Below are 19,353 nucleotides of genomic sequence, written 5' to 3'. Positions count from 1 at the left end.
CCAGATGTTGACTCACAAGTGCAAATTAGAGGGGAATAATCAGTTCCCTCCATCTGCTGTCAGCCTTCTTGGCAACAAGGGCACACTGCTGACTCCTATCCAGCTTCTCATCCACTGTAATCCCCAGGTATTTTTCTGCAGAACTGCTGCTTAGCCAGTCGGTCCCAAGCCTGTAGAAGTACATGGGATTCTTCTGTCCTAAGTGCAGGACTCATCACTTGTCCTTGTTGAACCTCATCGGATTGCTTTTGGCCCAATCCTCCAATTTGTCTAGGTCGCTCTGGACCCTAGCCCTAACCTCCAGCGTATCTACCTCTCCCCCCAGCTTAGTGTCATCTATGAACTTGCTGAGGGTGCAATCCACACCCTCCTCCAGATCATTAATAAAGATGTTGAACAAAACCGGCCCCAGGACTGACACCTGGGGCACTCTGCTTGATACCGGCTGCCAACTAGACAGTGAGCTGTTGATCACTAGCCATTCAGCCCAACAATCTAGCCAGCTTTCTATCCACCTTATAGTCCATTCATCCAATCCATACTTTTTTAACTTGCTGGCAACAATACTGTGGGAGATATATCACGTCCACTGCTTTCCCCACATGCACAGAGCCAGTTATCATTATAGAAGGCAATCATGTGGGTCAGGCACGACTTGCCCTTGGTGAATCCATGTTGACTGTTCCTGATCACCTTCCTCTCCTTCAAGTGCTTCAAAATGGTTTCCTGGAGGACCTGCCTGACTGATTGCTTTTGGTTCCACATGGTATCTGGCTGACCAGTAAGTCCGTAACTCTGGTGTTTTTTATCTTTGAGGTTCTACTGTTTACACCTCATCTCTTTCAACAAGTTTCATTGACTTCTACTGCACACACAACTCAAGTGCTGAGGTCTTGATCCAGCAAAGTTTAATGTGCTTAACTTTAAGCACATGAATAATTCCAATGACTTCAGTGGGACTACTCATCTGCTTAAAGTTAAATAAGTGCTTAAACACTTTGTCGGATGAGGACCTGGGAGAGAAGGAACAGAGGGAATAAAATTAAGGGAGAGTGGGTGGCTTAGTTAAGCACAGTTATTGTTTGAAACTCTTCTCAGACCATTTCTGCTGAAAGACAAATACAGAGTAAAGACATTTAATGGAGGTTAACCAGAAACTGTACCTCACATGACAAGCCAGAATAACCCAGCGGGCAGTCACATTTCTCAATCAAGTGAGCACGAGGACTCATTCCAGACACACTGCCTTCTTCAGCAACTTCCATCGAGATCTCAGAAATTCTGGAAAACACAAACCGGCAAACAAAGCTTATCAACTCCATAAAGCATTGTTTCAATAAAGGTTCAAAGTCATCCAGTTCAGGAGAAAAAGGCTTCATTTGGCTGTCTTGAATCCTCTTGGCCTCAATGACATGAGACAAAAAATGCTCTATTTTTGCCTGTGTATGAAGGAAACTTTAAATCCAACATACCTTCATTCTGATTTTCCATTTCTATCCTGAAGTTTAACTAACTGGTGTACTCTTCTTAGTTCCATCTCCCCTTTTTTATTTGCAGCCCAGAATACTGACAAAAGCTCATATCTGATTCCTCATTTGAACAGATCGTTAAGAAATTGATGTCACACACTGAACCCGGATCCAGTTCACAATTCACAGAAGTGCAATAATAACTTTATTCACTAAATATGCTTCCAATGAGGCATTTTTTAAAAATAAAATGTTCCCCCAGCAACTAAAGCAATCTCACAAGCTGTAGAACAGACTTCAAAGACGTTGGACAGTCAGTTGCCTTTTAGCAGCAATTTTAAGACAGCCAGAATTCATTTTTTCCCTCAGAATCACAAGGACAAACAAGCAAAATGTTTAAAACAAAGAAACACATAGAAGTTGGTTAATGTTGGAAAAAAGTATGTTTCACATTGGGACTACGGACTCTTTCCCTCCCCAAATGTCCACTTGATTATATTAATATCTTATACCCTCATCTCCCAACTATCCTCCCCACATACACCGAACAGACAAAATGATTCTAAAGGGCAACAAATGAAGCATGGACAATGACAGCAAAAGACAGTTCTAAAGCATTAGTTTATCCCAGGGCATTGCAAAATTGTTGCTTTGCCGAAAGGAGGTATTTTAGCTCTCTCCTTCTTCTTTTGTTTAAATGAATACTAAACTGTGAAAACATTTGTTGTTCTTTAATAAGTAAAAAATATAGGACAAGCCACATAAATTTTAAAGCTTCCAAAAATCATTCCAAATCTAAGCAAGGAGAGGAAATTTCTTTCTCTTCTATCATTGAATATAAATACTTATAGTAAAAGTTAAATCAAAGTAAAGAAGCTAATCCATCCAGAATTTATTTATTAAATATCTGTGTGTAGGCGTTAGTACAAAGAAACTTATGGAAATAATTAGCTCCTGTTCATACTCCCAAATCACCCAATTCACAGATTTCTCCACCCCCACCCCCAGTTATACTGATCTGTTTGTTTAGGCATGTCTATTGCACCTGTCATCTTGGTATATAGGTGTCGACATTAAGAAGACCATAAGCAAATCTAGGGTGAAATCCTGACCCATTCAAATCAATGTGAGTTTTGCAATTGACTTCAATGGGATCCGGAGTTCACCACTAATTTCTTGAGTCAATGCAATGTCCCAAGTGACAGCAGCACTTTCCAGCCTATATACCTTTGTCCCTACTTGAGAAGGAGGGTCACCTGGAATAGAGAAGTAGAACAAGGAGGAGACAAAAACAACGGACTGCAAAATAAATAGGGTCCAAAATTATTGTTTTTGTATGGATTGTCAACACAAGCTTGAATGGAACTCCCTGTACATTTAATATAAAAACAGAGTGGAATCTGCTTCCCTATCATCTTCAAGATCCAGGATATGCCTACACTGCAATCTTCAGCATGGGCTAGCAATACAAGTACGAATCGAAGGTCCCTGTCATGCCTGTACAGCCCGCACTGAAGCCCTTAGTCATAAACCAGAGACAATGCTCTGTGTACGGCACAAACTATATACTGTCCCAGAGCTGAATTTACATAACAATATACTTTGGGACCAAAAAGCTATTTGTTGTCTGGGGAAAAGTGTTACTTAAGGTAGGTTAGGTTCAGTTGCTTCCTGAAGCATGTCTAATAAGAATCAGTCTAACCACTGCTTCCTGATCAGCATCTAGTATTCTGAAATAATTAACAGTAAAATTGAAAGCATACTTCCAATCCAAACTAATTTATTATCAAAATCCAGTTGCCTGATGAGCAAAACAAAATCTAATTTGAATCTATGAAAGAAATATTTCAATTTTGAGTGGTGAAAGTGAAAAAGGAGAACAAAATGAACACAGTAGGAGAAAAATGTTTGCCTTTGGATTTTTAGTAGAAACCTCTAAATAACTCTCCTTAATAGCATAGCTTTCTTACAAAAACAAATTATAAATTATATGGCTAATATAGGGCTAACATTAGAATTAAACTATTTTACACTTAGGTCTGGTTTGAATTTTCATTGACAGTGTTTTTGTACAGTATATCAGTCATCTGCAGCTCTGCTTTTTTAAACATTTGAGTTGAAAGAATTTCCATGTTAGAATTAAAGAGCTATTAACTCCTCATTAAGAAAAGGAGTACTTGTGGCACCTTAGAGACTAACCAATTTATTTGAGCATAAGCTTTTGGGAGCTACAGCTCACTTCTTCTGATGCATCCAATGAAGTGAGCTGTAGCTCCCGAAAGCTTATGCTCAAATAAATTGGTTAGTCTCTAAGGTGCCACAAGTCCTCCTTTTCTTTTTGTGAACACAGACTAACACGGCTGCTACTCTGAAATCTAACTCCTCATTGTACACTTTGAAAAAAATTGACAGCAGCCCTTTATAATAATTTTTTCTATAACTCTCTTCCCTCAGACTTTATTTCTAATGGCAACTGGGTGAGAAGAGAAGCTTTGCTTGTTAAGAGTTAGGCTCCAAATCAGGAAAGCATCCACGACACAACTAAAGCACATGCTTAACTATAAGTCACTGGACTTAAGAACATGTTCAAAGGTAAGCATGTGCATAAGGGCTGTTCTGAATAGGAATGGACTTAAGTCTGTGGTTTAACTTCTCTCCTGAATCAAAGTCTCTAGTTCTTAGGGAAATCTTCCAATGACTTCTAAGGAATTTTTGGGATTGATTCTGCTGTTCTTATTCAAATGACATTTCCTCTGAAATCAACAGGCATTTGCTTGAGTATAGATTGCAGGGGTTTGCCTGCTAATTCTCCACCTAGTGTCTCAAATATCATGGTGATGAGCATTATATAAATGCCTAGACAGATATCATAAAACTTTATTGTGACAATTATCTTCATGTCAGTTGTGATATCATACACAAGGACTATGACTTCAGGTGGAGAGGTACCAGAAAGGGAACAGATTAACTCTTTAACAAGTCCCGCTGCTATATAAAAGGCTATACCCTGTAATGTGACTCTGTAAAAATGGCATCTTGGTTTTGTAACTGCTATCCTTGCAAACACACCCTGAAATTGGAAAGCCGATCTCTCATCTCCTGATTTACACATCATCATTGGTAGCCCTGACCCAATCAAGGTGCATTATGCTTTGGTGTAGCTAGCTGTGAATAAGGTGTCCATCTCTGTACACCTCAGCATAAAGATTCTGAAAATGAAAATCATATAGCATTTTTTCTTATGATGCATGAGCCAGGATAGAGTCACCTCACCCTCCACAGCTGAGCTGGGCTCTGTAGTGCTAACAGTGATTGATATAAATTGATGGAATATTTTTCCGGAGCAAAGAGAGTGCTTTTCAAAGTTTTCCATGAGGTATCAGAATTACTTTCCCACTCCTCTAAGCTGAGGTTTCCCTGTGCACATCACACAATGTTGTAAATTAACCATGCCAAAAGTAGACAATATGAACCGACTGATACCCGCAGCTGCAGGGGACATCCAAGTTTTGGAGAATGGATGGTTAGTTCCTTTAAAATTACTTACAAAAATTAATAATTAATAATAAATAACAACCATCTGCTTCTATCACTTTTAGGGCGCAGATACTAGTCTTCCATGTCTCTGTTACACAAATATTGCAAAGTTACACTATATCTTTTTAATTCTACCACCATAGTAGTACCTTCTCGAAATTCTATATCTTGATAGAGATATTTGTAGCCTATTACTTTTAATTTGCCTATATATGCCTAGTGTCATTTTAACTGGGCACTATTTGCATCACTAATCATTTATTCACTACTGATTGCCAAGAGACAAATATTTCACAGGCCAAAATTCATATTTATATAATAACACAATATTTGCATAGCATTCAAATCTGTTTACAAAATATATTTTTGCTTTTTTCTTGACTTTGGGATACTGAGAATAAAAGTCTCATTTGGCTACAATAATTATGGTTTTCTCTTAATACAATTCCTTTCTTCCACTTCTCCAGCTATACTGGACACCCTACTCTTCTTGTACATCCCTCTGATTTTGTGCCTGGATTAAAAATTCAGTTTGAAGTCTCAAGTGAATTAGCTGGGATGACTGCAGTATTTCAGGCTATTGCATGAAATTGTTACCTGCTTTGTCTCATGATGCTGCCATGAGAAGCCTTAATAAGAATGTAATGAATGTTGTACAGCACATCCATGAAGTCCTCACGTGTCACAGTACTACTGACTCTTGCGTCATCACCATGATATCTCCATTCATGCTGAAGAAAACAGTAACACAAAAGCCAGCCAGTTAACAGTATCAACAGAACCAAGGGTTAACATTCTGAAACAGAACTGACTAAAACGTTACCTCGGTCATCTCTATCTCATGCCTCGTCAGCTGGCCAATCAAAGGGGCAGCCATATGCCGGATGATAGTTCTAGTACGTGTAGGAGGCCCACCTCTGATGATGACTTGAGGATTATAGGTAGCAAAACCCGTCTCCTCGCGTGCTTCAAAGTAGATAGCATATTTCAGTTTCCCTCCATAAGCAGTCAGCTAACGAAGCAAACAGAGATACCAGTTACAGTTAGCTACAAATATATCTCTGTGTATACATGATGGATATGTAAGTATTACAAATGGATGTATAAATACGTGCGCGCGCGTGTGTGTGTGTGTGTGTGTACACAGAGGCATGTGCTACTTGGAATACATGGAGATCAAGGATTGTGCACAGACATACATGAAGGTAATCTGTTTCTGCAGAACTGTAAAAATAAATGTCCCTCTTTGTGAGAGTCTGTGGGAATATCAACATTCCCATGAGCCCAATCAGGGGACTTCAAATGTGCAACACACAATAGAGCCACAGAGGTGCAAAAGGCCCAAAGAGAAGGCTGTTTCAAACATTTTCAACAAACTGTGTCTACACAAGACATACAAAGCTTGTGTAACATTTCTGTCAGATTGGGAGAGGCAGGGAGTCACCTGAGTGAAATATTAACTTAATACAATCCCCCCACCTTTTTTTTAGTAGTAGTTTTGTGAAAAGCTCCATCTTGTGCAAATAAATAAAATCACAAGGTAAAATCTGGAATTCCTGACAGATCTGTTGGCTATCATTGCCTTCGATGGACAATAAAATTCCCATTAGCAGCATATTTCTTATATATTTATATGATTAAATATCTAGTTTAAGATAGTATTGATGTTGGATAGGATTCCAAGTTTTGATGACAATTAATAGAATTTCCAATTATTTTTGTGACAATTTTTCCTTGACAAACGGTACTGACAAAAATATTTATTCTTTGCAAGCACCTTCCAGTTTGCTGTAATTTTCCCAATAGAGGAATCAGAAGCATTTATAAAATGTCAATTTTTGTCAGAATTCAAAGAAATCATCTTTACCTTTCGTCCTTCAAATTGCTCTGGAAGTTTCCAGTAAATAGGTTCTGATTGGAGATCTTGCATCACCAGTTCAATGTTAGCTACTATCTCTGGATGCTGGAATACAACCCCTCTGGTAGTATTGTCCTGAAGGTTTTCATCTACCAGTGGAAGAACCATCTGTTCCGGCTTCAACATCAGCTGCATGTATTAAAGGGATTAAAAAGAAAAAAAAATATTTTTTCAAGCTTTTTTCATGTAGGCAAAGTCTCATTATTCTTTTATTTTTTATTCTCTTAAAATCTGGTTGTACTTACTTTCACACTAGCCCTTAGTCATGTGCGTAGTCCCACTAAACAGAACTATTTGAGTAAGTGTTGTGCACTGTAAGAGTTCCACCATCTAGCCCTTTGCATTTAGTGCTCATGACAGTGAGGAAAAAGCAGCACTGGCTAGAGCCAAACACCGTGTGATATGAGCACGTGTCTGCAAGCTCTTCACAGACCTTTGCCAATGTAGCTTGTTCATAAGACTTTGATATGTCTGTTATTTCAGTCCTGGGCCACACCTCTGTACAGAGTCTGAGAATCTTATATTACGATGAAACACACCTCTTATTTTCACTAAGATCTAGACTTACAGGGTAGACAGGCGTAATATAGGCATTTTTGTTACATTATTGCTACCGGACAGCGAATGTGAGAATAACTATTTACTATTAGAAGCTCTAAGACTGTACTGAGCATGCGCCACTGGGTTGGAGCAATGTGAGGAATTTTTTCCAAGATGGAGACTGATTAGTTGTCTTTGTGATCCTGTACCACAATAAAATATCTCCTTTTTCAGTTCTAATCCATTTTGGGTCTCCATACACTACATTGGCAATGAGGATAAACTGAAAACAACCATCAGACAGTTCTACATACTGTGCAAGTAACAACCTTTTTTTGCCTTTCCATATGGCTGAATATGGAAAAATGAAAGAGTATGATGCAGAATGGGATAACTGGATTCAGTACTCAGAGATTCTCGCAGTACTTCATTGCAAATGGTAAAGAGGATGATAACAAGAAACATGCCATGTTATTGAGAGTTTTTGGAGCAAAAACATACAGTTTAATTAGAAGTTTGGTGGCACTGGAAAAGGCCCATGCCAAATCCTTTGATGAGCTGGTTAAAGTTGTCTTGCACCATTACAACCCCAGGCCACCAGAGATTGTGCAGCATTTTGAATTTAACCGTTTCTCCCACCAGCCTGGAATGTGGTCCACAATAGTTTTTGTAGAAGAACTGCGTTATTTATCAGAGCTTTGTGGTTTTGGAGATACAGTAAATGCCATGCTGTGGGATAGACTTATCTGTGGTTCAGTGATGAAAGAGTTCAAAGATGTTTGTTGGCAGAGTCCACCTTAGTTTTGACAAAGCTCTGGAAATAGCGTAAGGTATGGAAGTAGGTACGCAGCATGTTTTGGATTTATAGGGAAGCACTAAACAACAGTTAGATAGCCAAACTGTTGTGGGGACCTGCCATACACAAATTGTCCAGCATTTCACACAAAATAAATGAATCTTTAATTAAACAGAGGTACCTCCTTACGAACACACAACATTGCTTTAGAGGTGAGGAGAAACATGACCAAATACCCCTCCCCATATAAGGCTACAGAGTGCTGGATTTGCCAGAAGTGAAGTCATCTTACAAAAGCATGCTGTACAAAATGGACATATGGAAGGGAAAATGTGGGTCACAAGAAAGAGGCTTGTCATATTGCAGAGAAGGAAGAGGAACTGAGGACTTGAGGTATACGACGTTTAATGTTACCAACAAAAGCCAAAAGGAGATGGCACTGCAAGTGGATGTTACAATTGATGGACAAAGAATAACCATGGAAACTGATACAGGAGCTTCTCTATCTATAATCAGTGAAGTTACACATCACCAGTTGTGGCCAAGGAACCATACACTATAGCTGGGAATAGCAAAGGTGGTGTTATGTATATATACAGAAGAACAAGTTCCAGTGAGAGGTAAAGTCAATGTGGAGGTGGGATACCAGGATCAAAAGCTATGCTTACCTTTAGGAGTAGCAAAGGGGGAAGGTCCCAGCCTCCTCGGGTAAGACTGGTTAAAGCTATTAAAATGTAACAGGGCAGTTACCAGCCATCTCTATATGCTACATGTAGAAGCACTTTTTGAAAAAACACTCAGAGCTGTTCAAGGAGGGTCTTGTTACTTTGAAAGGGGTCACTGGCAGAATTTACATGGATCCAGATGCTGAACCATGTTTCTTTAAGCCAAGTCAAGTACCCTATGCCAAGAACCATGAGGTAGACCCAGAACTGGACCAATTACAGCTAGCTGGTATTACTGAGCCTGTCCAATTCTCAGTCTAGGCTGCTCCTATTATCCCAGTGTTGAAATCAGTTGGTGGAGTGAGGCTATGCTGGGACTACAACCGTGTGGCCAAGTTAGATAGATATCCACTCCTCAGGATTGAAGACCTGTATGCTACCTTATCTGTGGGAAAACCTTTCACAAAAACTGATTTAAGTAATGCAAATCTCCAAATACCTCTGGACGATGGTTCTAACAGCTATGTAATGATCAGTACTCCCAAGGTGTTGTTTCATTACAACTGCCTCCCCTTCAGAGTGTAAGCAGAGCCAAGTATTTATCAAAGGGCAATGGACAATTTATACAAAGGCATGCCACGTGTCTGAGTCCACCTTGATGATATCCTGATTACAGGGGAATCTGAGTCAGAACACTTGCAAAATTTGGACCAGGTCCTACAATAATTGGCTGAAGCAGTATGCATCTTAAGATGGAGAAGTGTATTTTTCAGTCTGCTGGAGTAACATACCTGGAAACAAAACTGATGCAACTGGTTTACATTCTCTAGAGGAGAAGGCACCACCACCAAAGTCCGTGTCCTTTCTAGCCAAATTTTTACCCAAACGGCAACTGTACTATTACAGAAAGGGATAAAATTCTAGTGAAGTCAAAAACAAGAAATAGCTTTTGCAGAAGCAAAGGAATTGCTGCAGTCAAACTTTTTAGTTCATTATGAAATCCAGAAAAAGCTAGTCTTGTCTTATGATGCCTCATGATATGGGATGGGAGTGGTACTAGCCCACTGAATGTCAGATGGGTCTGAGCATCCAATCAGTAATGCAACAAGGTCACTAGCTCCAGCAGAATTTCCCCCCCAAAACCAGAATGAGAAGGGCTAGCAGTAGTCTTTGAGGGTAAAGAAGTTTCACTCTTACCTATATGGCAGGCATTTTGTTATGCACAGACCATAAACCTCTGAAAGATCTGTTTGGTGAGCACAAATCTGTACCCCCTATGGTATGTGCCAGAATTCAGAGATGGGCTCTCACTTTACCAGCTTATGACTATGAGTTTGATTATAAACCTAGAAAAGCATTGAGATGCTCTGAGTAGACTTCCTTTACCGGATAGCCCGCCCAGAGTACCTCAACCTATAGGAACCATCCTCCATATTGTACTACTGTCCACTTCTCTAATTGAGGCAGCACAGATAAAAAGAGAGACAGAGTGAGACCCATTATTATTGTGAGTGCAGAGAATGGTTACAACTGGCTGGACAGAGAGAGTAAGCACAGAGCTCCAACATTATTACTTCCTAAAGGATTCTTCACGTGTCCAGATTGGGTGCTTATTATTAGAATCCTGAGTGATCATACCTCCAAACCAGTGGTATTGAAGTTGTTACATGAAGCACATCCTGGCATTGTTCACACGAAGGGGGTCATGTTCAGTTGTGTGTGGTGCCCGGGAATGGATCAGAAAATCGAGACTGTTGGCAAACCACACACTGTTGCACAATCTAGCCGTCATACTCCACTGAAAGTTCCTTTGCACTCATGCAGGTGGTTTCAGTGACCCTATGTGAGGCTTCATGTAGACTATGCAGGTCCATTTATGGGGAAAACGTTTTTAATAATAATTTATGTTCATTCAAAATGGACGGAGGCATACGCAATGTCCTCCTCCACAGCTGAGGCTACACTTGATAAACTTGAACTTACATTTTCCACTTTTGGATTTCTTGAGACAGTGATGAGTGACAATGGTCCCCAGCTCACTGGTGCTGTATTTCAGGAATTTATGGGAAAAAAATCCAGCATCAAATACAGTAGGACTGCACCAAATCACCCTTCCTCAAGGGCCTAGTACAGTGGGCTGTCCAAATCATAAAAGAGGGAATGGAGAAGATGGCATAGAAGCCAAAATGACCAGGCTTTTTTTCCAGTATTGCATGATGCCGGTAGCCACAACAGGAAAGTCACCTGCCGAAACTCTTAATGGGAAGGAAACTAAGAACTCATTTGGACTCTCTACACTCTGTTAAAGCTGTTAAGTTGAAGGAAAAGCACGCAGCACAAAAGTTATACTATGATGTCTGAGTGTCACCAAGAAGGTGCACATAATGCAGTATATGCTCTTACGGCACGAACTGGTTACCTGTTCGCATCATAGCACATGCAAAACCACTTTGTTGGGTAACTGAGTTATCAGATGGGAGGCACATTTATAGATATCACAGTCATGTTCATCTGCAGTACCACGGGAAGTCACTAGACAATTCTCATTTGGATATTGAAGTAACAGGAGTTGCAGAGTCATTAGACTACCCAATTGTTACTTCCAGAAATAGTGAGACTTGGACTGCAGAGATGATTGTATTATCAGAAAGTCCTTCTGCACCTGCTACTGATCAAGGATTGCAGGTGTTTCCATTGTACAGTTCCAGAAAATCTCCCAAACCTAGAGATAGACTGGACTTGTAGTAGTAAGGTGTAGGCTTGACATGAGTAATGGACATGGGTGAGGCCTCATTTCTTGGGAGACAGAATTAAGGAGACAAATGGATCAGCAGGCTGGAAACAAAACGTCTGTACTAACTAAGATAAGGGGGAACACCCAGGGAATCATTTACAGTGGTCAAGATAACAACAGGTAAGATATTCCTGAAATATAAGATGAGGTAAGGAATAAATTGTGCATGGACAGTGTATGGACGGAGCATGATGTACAGGGATTGGTTCCTACAAAGTGACAAAGCCAATCCCAAAATGTGTGGGGGATCCAATGTCATGTGTAAATGTATACAAAGGAAGAGGTTTGTGAGGTATGACCTACACCCACCCACATTTGAGTCTGATCCACTCACTGTAGCTTTCCTGTATGCCAAACAAAAGAACCTGAGTAATGAGACTGGAGTCAGACTGAATTCTTGGGGAACCAAGTGGAAGAGGTCTCAGGGGAGCCCAAAGATAAGGCAATTATGCTAGCCATGGCAGAAAATCCCTTGCATTTGCCTGAGGTTTGAGGTAGTGTACCCAGCCAATTAGTCAGGATGTTTTATTTTGTTGTTGCAATGTTAATGTTTTATGTTTATTATTAGGAATGATTTAGAGGGGAAGGAGTGTAATGTTTTAGGTATTTTTGTTATGATTGGTGAAACCTGGTGACCAGTGTGAGAATATCTATTTACTATTAGCAGCCCTAAGGCTGTATTGAGCATTCTTCCTGAGGTTTGGGGCGGGAACAGGGCGTGGGAATGAGGAACTTTTTCTGAGATGTAGACAGATCAGTTGTTTATGTGATCCTGTACCACAATAAAATATCTCCTTTTCCAGTTCTAATCTGTTTTGAGTCTCAGGCAAGTGCATGAACTCATTGTACTGCCCAGCCCCACTTGCATCTTTTTCATTTAAAATTCAAACAAATTACTGTGTTCTCAAATACACTAAACTGTGTGAGCCCAAAAGTCGCACTGATTGGATAATGTAATGGTATTCCACAACTATTTAGATGTTAGCAACCTCACTGAAAGAAAACCAATAATATGCCAGCCAAATCACTGCTGTGGTTAAAAGAAAACTGGAATAACTTCTGCCCAGAATTACCGAGATTGTTCATAGAAAGCATGCAGCAAGCTGGACAAACACAGAGAACAATAAAATAAAAAATCAGAAATGCAGACACCATAATGCTAAGGAGTCAGGAACAACAATTAAGCTAATGAAGAAATAACATCTGGGTTTCATAAAATGCCATTTGGGCACTGAGGAAGAGGAGAGGCACAGCACGGTATTCAATTATTGTGCTGATTATATTCTCAGGAGCTGTTGTTCAGTGACAGGACTTGGAAGTATTCATTCCAGCTGCCAACTTCAAAGTCTTGTTCCTGGAGTGGGTCTTGCTACTATTCACCAAGTACATCAGCCAGCAAGAAAATGGTTAACACACGTGAACTGCATTAAAGATTTTCATCAGCTGCATGAAGTTTGTGAATTTATGGCTTTTCAAATGGCACTGACTCTGTTTTGAGATAGACTGGAGTATTCAAAACTATAAAGGCCCAGGTAGCCTATAATGTGAATCTGCAAAGTCTTGTTTAAATCTCAGAATTCAAAGAGGAGCGAATAAATAGAGAATAAAAAAAACCCCAGCTTTAAATAATGCTTCAGCTTTATTCCGTCATGTAAAGACCAAAACAGAGTTTGCAAAAGGATTGATGCTTTCATTAGCTCTGTGGCATGACTGGTCTTATCACCTTCCTCTCGTCCCAACCCACGTCGGATTGATAAAGTTGCACCAACACAGCTCATCTGGAAACCCTCTCCGTCTATCAGGAGGGAAGAAAAAGTGCTAGAGATAAACAAAGGGCTTCAGTCACGAGGACTGTCAATCCAGCATGGGATCTGTGGTACCTCTCTCTTCTGGGGGGACAGGTCTTTTGTTGTTCAGTTGGGCTCCACCCACCAACCCAGGATTTAAATGGATCAGCATCTATCACAAGCACGACTTTAAAAAAAATTATAAGGGGAAAAATGAGGAGTTAATCAAATCAAATCAACATATTTAACTACAAGCAACAATGACCCTGGAATATGGTTAGGGAAACTGTGCAACAAGTTCTGATTCTCATCTCTGTGTCAGTGCTCTAGTGTGCTGGATCTTCACCGTACAATTTTCCCACACTTGAATGCACTGCTTTTTACTGGGTTTTAATAGCTTTACTTTGGCTTGACATCTATTACACTATCAAACAATTTTTTGTAATGCCTTGACCCTGATTGTCTAATGGAACATGCTCCTCTCTCTACTTCTCAAAGTACGCAGGGGAAAAGATTGCTTAAACGTTTTGCCATTTCCTAGCTACCTCTCTGTGCCTGACTAAAAGAAGCCAGCAGGAAACTACATTATCACATTACACGGCTCAGCAGTTCCCTACTCACCCACATGCGGATCAGTCCCTTTGCCTCACTGCACTGAGTAGTCAGACCAAAGCAATAGCAGCTGTTGCAGCCAAGTGGGTTTTTGGCATAGAGTCCAAACATTTCAGACCTGCACCTGTCACAGTGGACACCTTCCACATTAACCTGCAAGAGAAAGAGCACAGGGAAGAGCTTTATTTAGACACACCAAAAACCAAAACCAACCCCATGCCCCACAGCCCATGCACAATAAAGGGATTTGGATGAGAAGAGTAGGTTTAAGGAAAAAATTAAGGCTTATGGTTTTCAGCCTCCAATCACACATATATCATACCTCCATCCACTAGATAAGTATGGGCAGAGGCTGCTGGCTCCATGTTGGTAGAGGTACTTGTAGGACAACAAATTGCACTTTTGATATGAAGTGCTTAATAGCTTATTGATAAAATCAGTGAAATTATGCCCTCCAAAATTGATGAGTTAATCAAACCTTTTGTCTGCTATGAGTTTATCTTGACACGTCAGAATATTTAAGGTACAGTACTGACTGTACTAGCTGAGGAATTTATTTTTATAGAACTATCAAGGGCGGTAAAACATTCCCACTTTCTCTCTTCATCTGATTGTTTTTCCGCGTCATTGAACAATATATAAAGGGCTGAAATGTGCAGCTATTTACTGTTGTAATGTCAATACTTTTAATTCCACTACGCCATTATTCCCAATAAAGAAAGCTAGACTGTGTATCACTGGATGTACCCATCATTTACACTGAGCCTTTTTGAAAGGATTTTTATACCAATTCTGTGGCATTTTAAACACTCACAGCCAATATTAAAGAGCTGAATCTTTTATTTAAAGAACAATGTCAATATAAAACATACCAGGAAAAAAAATCTCTATTTCTATTACTAACACCAAATCAGAGTATTAAAATTGAAAGAATGTTGACTATCTAATTTCATTTACATCTTTTGTTTAACTTTTTTTTTCCTATCAGCCTTAAATGGTCAATGTCACCGCTTTTGGTCCTACTCAGTTACGGTTTCTGATTCTTATATAGGAGCTCCATGCTGTTGTTTTTTGATTCACAAAGTGGCCAGGATCACGTAAGTAAACAACTGCTTTCATCAAAATTTTAAAACCCAACCAACCAAAGAAAACATTTCTTTATAAGGCTTTGTAAAATCTCCTTTCTCCCTTTGGGAGCTATACTTTAGGCCTAAAATGTGTCGACTAATGTCCATTTGATAAAAGAATTATCAAGCAATAATAGTTATTTCAGCTCCCTCTTCCTTAATTACTAGCTGTCTACTCTCTCTGCATGTCTGGATATTGAAACAGAATGAAGGATCCTAAAATGGAGTCACTCTGATGAGATGCATGAGTATTAATGTGACAAATTCTATAGCCTTACTCAAAAAAGCTCCCATTGAAGTCAATGTCCCAGTAAGGATTAATTAAGGACTATGGGATATGGCCCAAATGTTGCTATCACCCAAAAAGTCATTCTAATTTGCCAAACGGCTGATTTTCTACAGTGAATATGGCCAACATGGTAACAGTTCTGTAAGGACAGGAAGAAAAACTTAAAATAAGAAAAAAATCTAAGTCAAGGCCACATTTAGGAACTTGCTTTATTAAGCTTTAGTGGATGAAAGAGCAACCTAGTGTAACATTTAATTGTTTGTTTCTCCCTCTAGTTCCAAGACCCTTGGCCAGGAAAAAAGGGCTACTATTACAAGCAGCTAACAGAGTTTGTGTTTACTGTAGTTAAACCCAAGTTATCTCACTAACAATCTGTCGTGATAAGCGAGTACAAACTCCCACTAACTTTGAAGCAGGTTCCCATGGCACCATTAAGTCAGCTTGCATACCTCATTGCCTTACCTTGCAGCTACATTGCCCTGTACCATCAACGCATGAACATTTTTCCGTCTCTGCATCACAAGTCTGAGGATCAGTCCCTGCCAGTAAGCAGTCACAGGGAATGCACTGTGGGTATTTCCAATATCCCGGTCTGCACTGAGTGCATTTGTCTCCAGCGAATTTAGGGTGGCAGGAGCAGCAGCCTGTATCTGAGTTACACTGGAAACTGAGGGATCCAACCACACTGCAATCACAGGCCTATAAAGAAGAGAGAGACGACAGTAGATTTTAATCACATTTCTTGTAGGCATCCGATGAAGTGAGCTGTAGCTTATGCTCAAATAATTTTGTTAGTCTCTAAGGTGCCACAAGTACTCCATTTCTTGTAGGAAGTCTTGTCATTTGCAGCCATAGATGAACACAGGTTACTTGGGAGTTCGTATACAGTAATGTATTTCCAATGTTAACAGCAATGCATCTGTATCAGAAGGCCACAATCTAGTTAGGGTAAGAGAGGGGCCGGAAGTGAAACAACATGTATTTACAATATTATTTTCATCATATTTTATTTATCACTTGAGGCTTATGCGTTGTAAATGAACCAGTCTAGTGGCCTGGTGTGTGGCCTCTGAGTCTGAGGTAGCAGAGTGAGAAATATAATGTGTTTTGTTAAACCCACAAACAAATCTTGACATCTGGTGCAGGGCAGGCTGAGACAACATTGCCAGACCTGCGGCTGCCGTAGGTCTCAATCCCAGTGCCACCGAGTCCCACCAGAACTAGTGCAATGATTATTAATTAGGTTCCAGTGCATGGACAACACGTCGCAGTGCAGACAGAACTGACTTTGCATATGGTCCTCTAGAGAAGCAGGTAGTCAGAGAAGCTGAAGGCCTCCAAAAGGTAGAAGAACCAATCCCTCAGGAGTATCATTGTGACTACTCGGCAATGCTAGCAGAAAACATTCAATGTAATCAGTGGCGTGATGGGAGCCTCATATCAAGAAACTTTGATTGCAATAGCAACATTGTTCCAGTGCCGCTAGTACAAGTTGCCACAGTCACTGGCCTGGACACACACTCACTAAAATTAAAGTAGTAAAGCTGGCAGGGAGAGGAACAAAATTTGCAGATTTAGTTTCCACTCAAAATTAAAACCTTGTTAACATGACTAGCTACAGGATCCCATCTGAATTTAAAAGACCTGCTCACAGCATAGGTCATTTATATGACAGACACGCACTCAATCTTTACTGACTGCAACAGAAACACTAATGGTTAGCAAATGTTTGACAGGCTGCTGTACAGTCTAAGAATTAAAACCTTTTCAAAGCAGTTTGCTTATTCAATATGTTATGCTGCAAGATAAATCCTAGAGAACAAATTGTTCACCACACGGAGAAATAGCTCGGGGTACAAGATAAAAACCTAAATAACAATCACCTAGAATGTTTCTTTTGCAAGGAGCCAGTTTTATGCCGCATCCTCCAGCCTGAGAGTTATGACAGGCTCTGAAACCTGCTCCACTAAGAGGTCAAGTGGAGTAGGCATTCGCACCTCACCTCGAGAAATTAGTTGCAACATGCGAGAAGGGAAGATGTGACTGATATATCATTATTCATTTAGGTAGTGCCATAGCAGCTGCCATGCTAATACACTCATACAAAAGACAAACAGAGAATGGATTCCACAGCTCAGATAAGGGTCTTCACCCCGTTAGGCTGGTTTCAAGCCAAGCATTCTATATTGCAGCAAAAAGGCAAAGATTTTACAAGAGGAGCTTTAAACACACTAGGAAAAGATTCTACATAATTAGTGAGCCGCTTGAGCTAGATGAGAAACAACCCTTTCAGGAAGGTCATTAATGGTATATGACTACGTTCAGGCAAAGCACACTCTTCTGGCATAATTGCAGCAGTTATTAAAGTGTTAATTCCTGGGAAGTGTTATGAGCTTCAAAAGACTGTTAGAAACAATGAGAACTTTTAAAGTTAAGTGGTTCTCCAAGCAGGGCAGGCTCTAGGATTTTTGCCAGCCCGAGCAAAAAAATTTTTTGCAGCCCCGGCTTTTTTTTCATCCCCCGCAACCCCCAGCTCCGCCCCAACTCCACCCCTTCCCTGAATCCCCAACCCCGCCTCCTCCCCTGGGCATGCCACATTCCCCCTCCATTGCTTCCTGTGGCTCCACCCCCCGCAACCTCCCGCCCTAGCTCACCTCCACTCCGCCTGCTCCCCTGAACATGCTGCCGCTTCACTTCTTCCCCCTCCCTCTCAGGCAAGGGAGAGGCAGCGTGTTCAGGGAAACAGGCAGAGCGGAGGTGACCGAGGGGGGGGAGCGCAGGAAGTAATGGAGGGGTGTAGAGGAACCGCTTCCCGCCCCAGCTCACCTCCGCTCCACCACCGCCGCCTCCCCCCAGCGCGCCGCCACTCGGCTTCTCCTCCCGCCCTCCCAGGCTTGCCGCACGAAACAGCTGTTCTGTGCGCGGCAAGCCTGGGAAGGAGGGGGAGAAGCCGAGCGGTGGGGGTGGCGCGCTCAGGGGAGCAGGCGGAGGCGAGCTGGGGCAGGGGGGCACATTTCTAGGGGCGGCATGGCTGGCGCCGGAATGCCGCCCCTAGAAATGTGCCACCCCAAGCACCTGCTAGCTTTGCTGATGCCTACAGCCAGCCCTGTCTCGAGGAAATCTCTAGGGGAGGTGTATGCAAATTTAATACCTCCAGTTATGCAACACCCCCCACACCAGTCTTTTGAAGGTACACCCTCAGGAGAAACCCATTGTCTATGAATCAACTATTATCAAGTCAAAGACCCAGACTGTATAAAGGAGAGACTTGCAGATTCATGGGTGAGCCAAGGTGATTATGAACTTGTAATCACTGGCAACCCCCTAGGTGGGGTTTGAAGGACTGTTCACCTGCCAGAGCCCTTCCTGCAGTCAGGGTGTGATCTCTGGTAAGCTTATTAGCATGTGTGCAGGTTCTGTTATTATTTTTAATATGTTTTCTCTGTAATGCTTTCATCTTAAGAAGAAATGCACTTGCTTTGAAAGATCTGCACAGTAACTTAACATAACGGCAGTTATGCTGTTTATAGTCTCTGAGGAAGGAAGGCAAAGCGGCCTCCTGAGTCAGTCTGCCTTGCTGATGAATTCAGAGTAGGCAGGGAGCTGTGCAGCCTGCCCATCAGTAGGGAGAGAAATGTGCATCTCCGCCCAAGAGAGGTAATCGCTGGAGTGCTAGAAGACTAAGAGTGGGTGCCCTTGATGGACCATAGTGGGGCCCTGAACAGTAACAGTAATCTTCCCAGTTGAGTTAATATACCTATAATACAGAAATCATAAACAAACAATATCCAACAGCTTCACCACGGATGAACATATGGT

General features: G+C 41.0%; 1 protein-coding gene across 1 annotated transcript in view; it reads right to left on the bottom strand.

Moving 5' to 3' along the window:
- LAMA2 (laminin subunit alpha 2) overlaps positions 1–19,353 on the bottom strand; it is a 340,783-nt gene that overhangs the window by 140,409 nt on the left and 181,021 nt on the right. Inside the window, exons 23-28 of the mRNA XM_077812149.1 lie at positions 15,997–16,233; positions 14,128–14,271; positions 6,874–7,053; positions 5,830–6,018; positions 5,604–5,737; positions 1,164–1,281 (exon numbers count right to left, since the gene is read on the bottom strand). Coding sequence (XP_077668275.1) covers positions 1,164–1,281; positions 5,604–5,737; positions 5,830–6,018; positions 6,874–7,053; positions 14,128–14,271; positions 15,997–16,233 — 1,002 coding nt within the window. The remainder of the gene's footprint in view (positions 1–1,163; positions 1,282–5,603; positions 5,738–5,829; positions 6,019–6,873; positions 7,054–14,127; positions 14,272–15,996; positions 16,234–19,353) is intronic.

The sequence above is a fragment of the Eretmochelys imbricata genome, chromosome 3, assembly GCF_965152235.1.
Source record: "Eretmochelys imbricata isolate rEreImb1 chromosome 3, rEreImb1.hap1, whole genome shotgun sequence".
NCBI classification, from domain to species: domain Eukaryota; kingdom Metazoa; phylum Chordata; order Testudines; family Cheloniidae; genus Eretmochelys; species Eretmochelys imbricata.
Note: the sequence above shows the minus strand (reverse complement) of the source record. Positions and strands in the feature narration are given on the sequence as shown.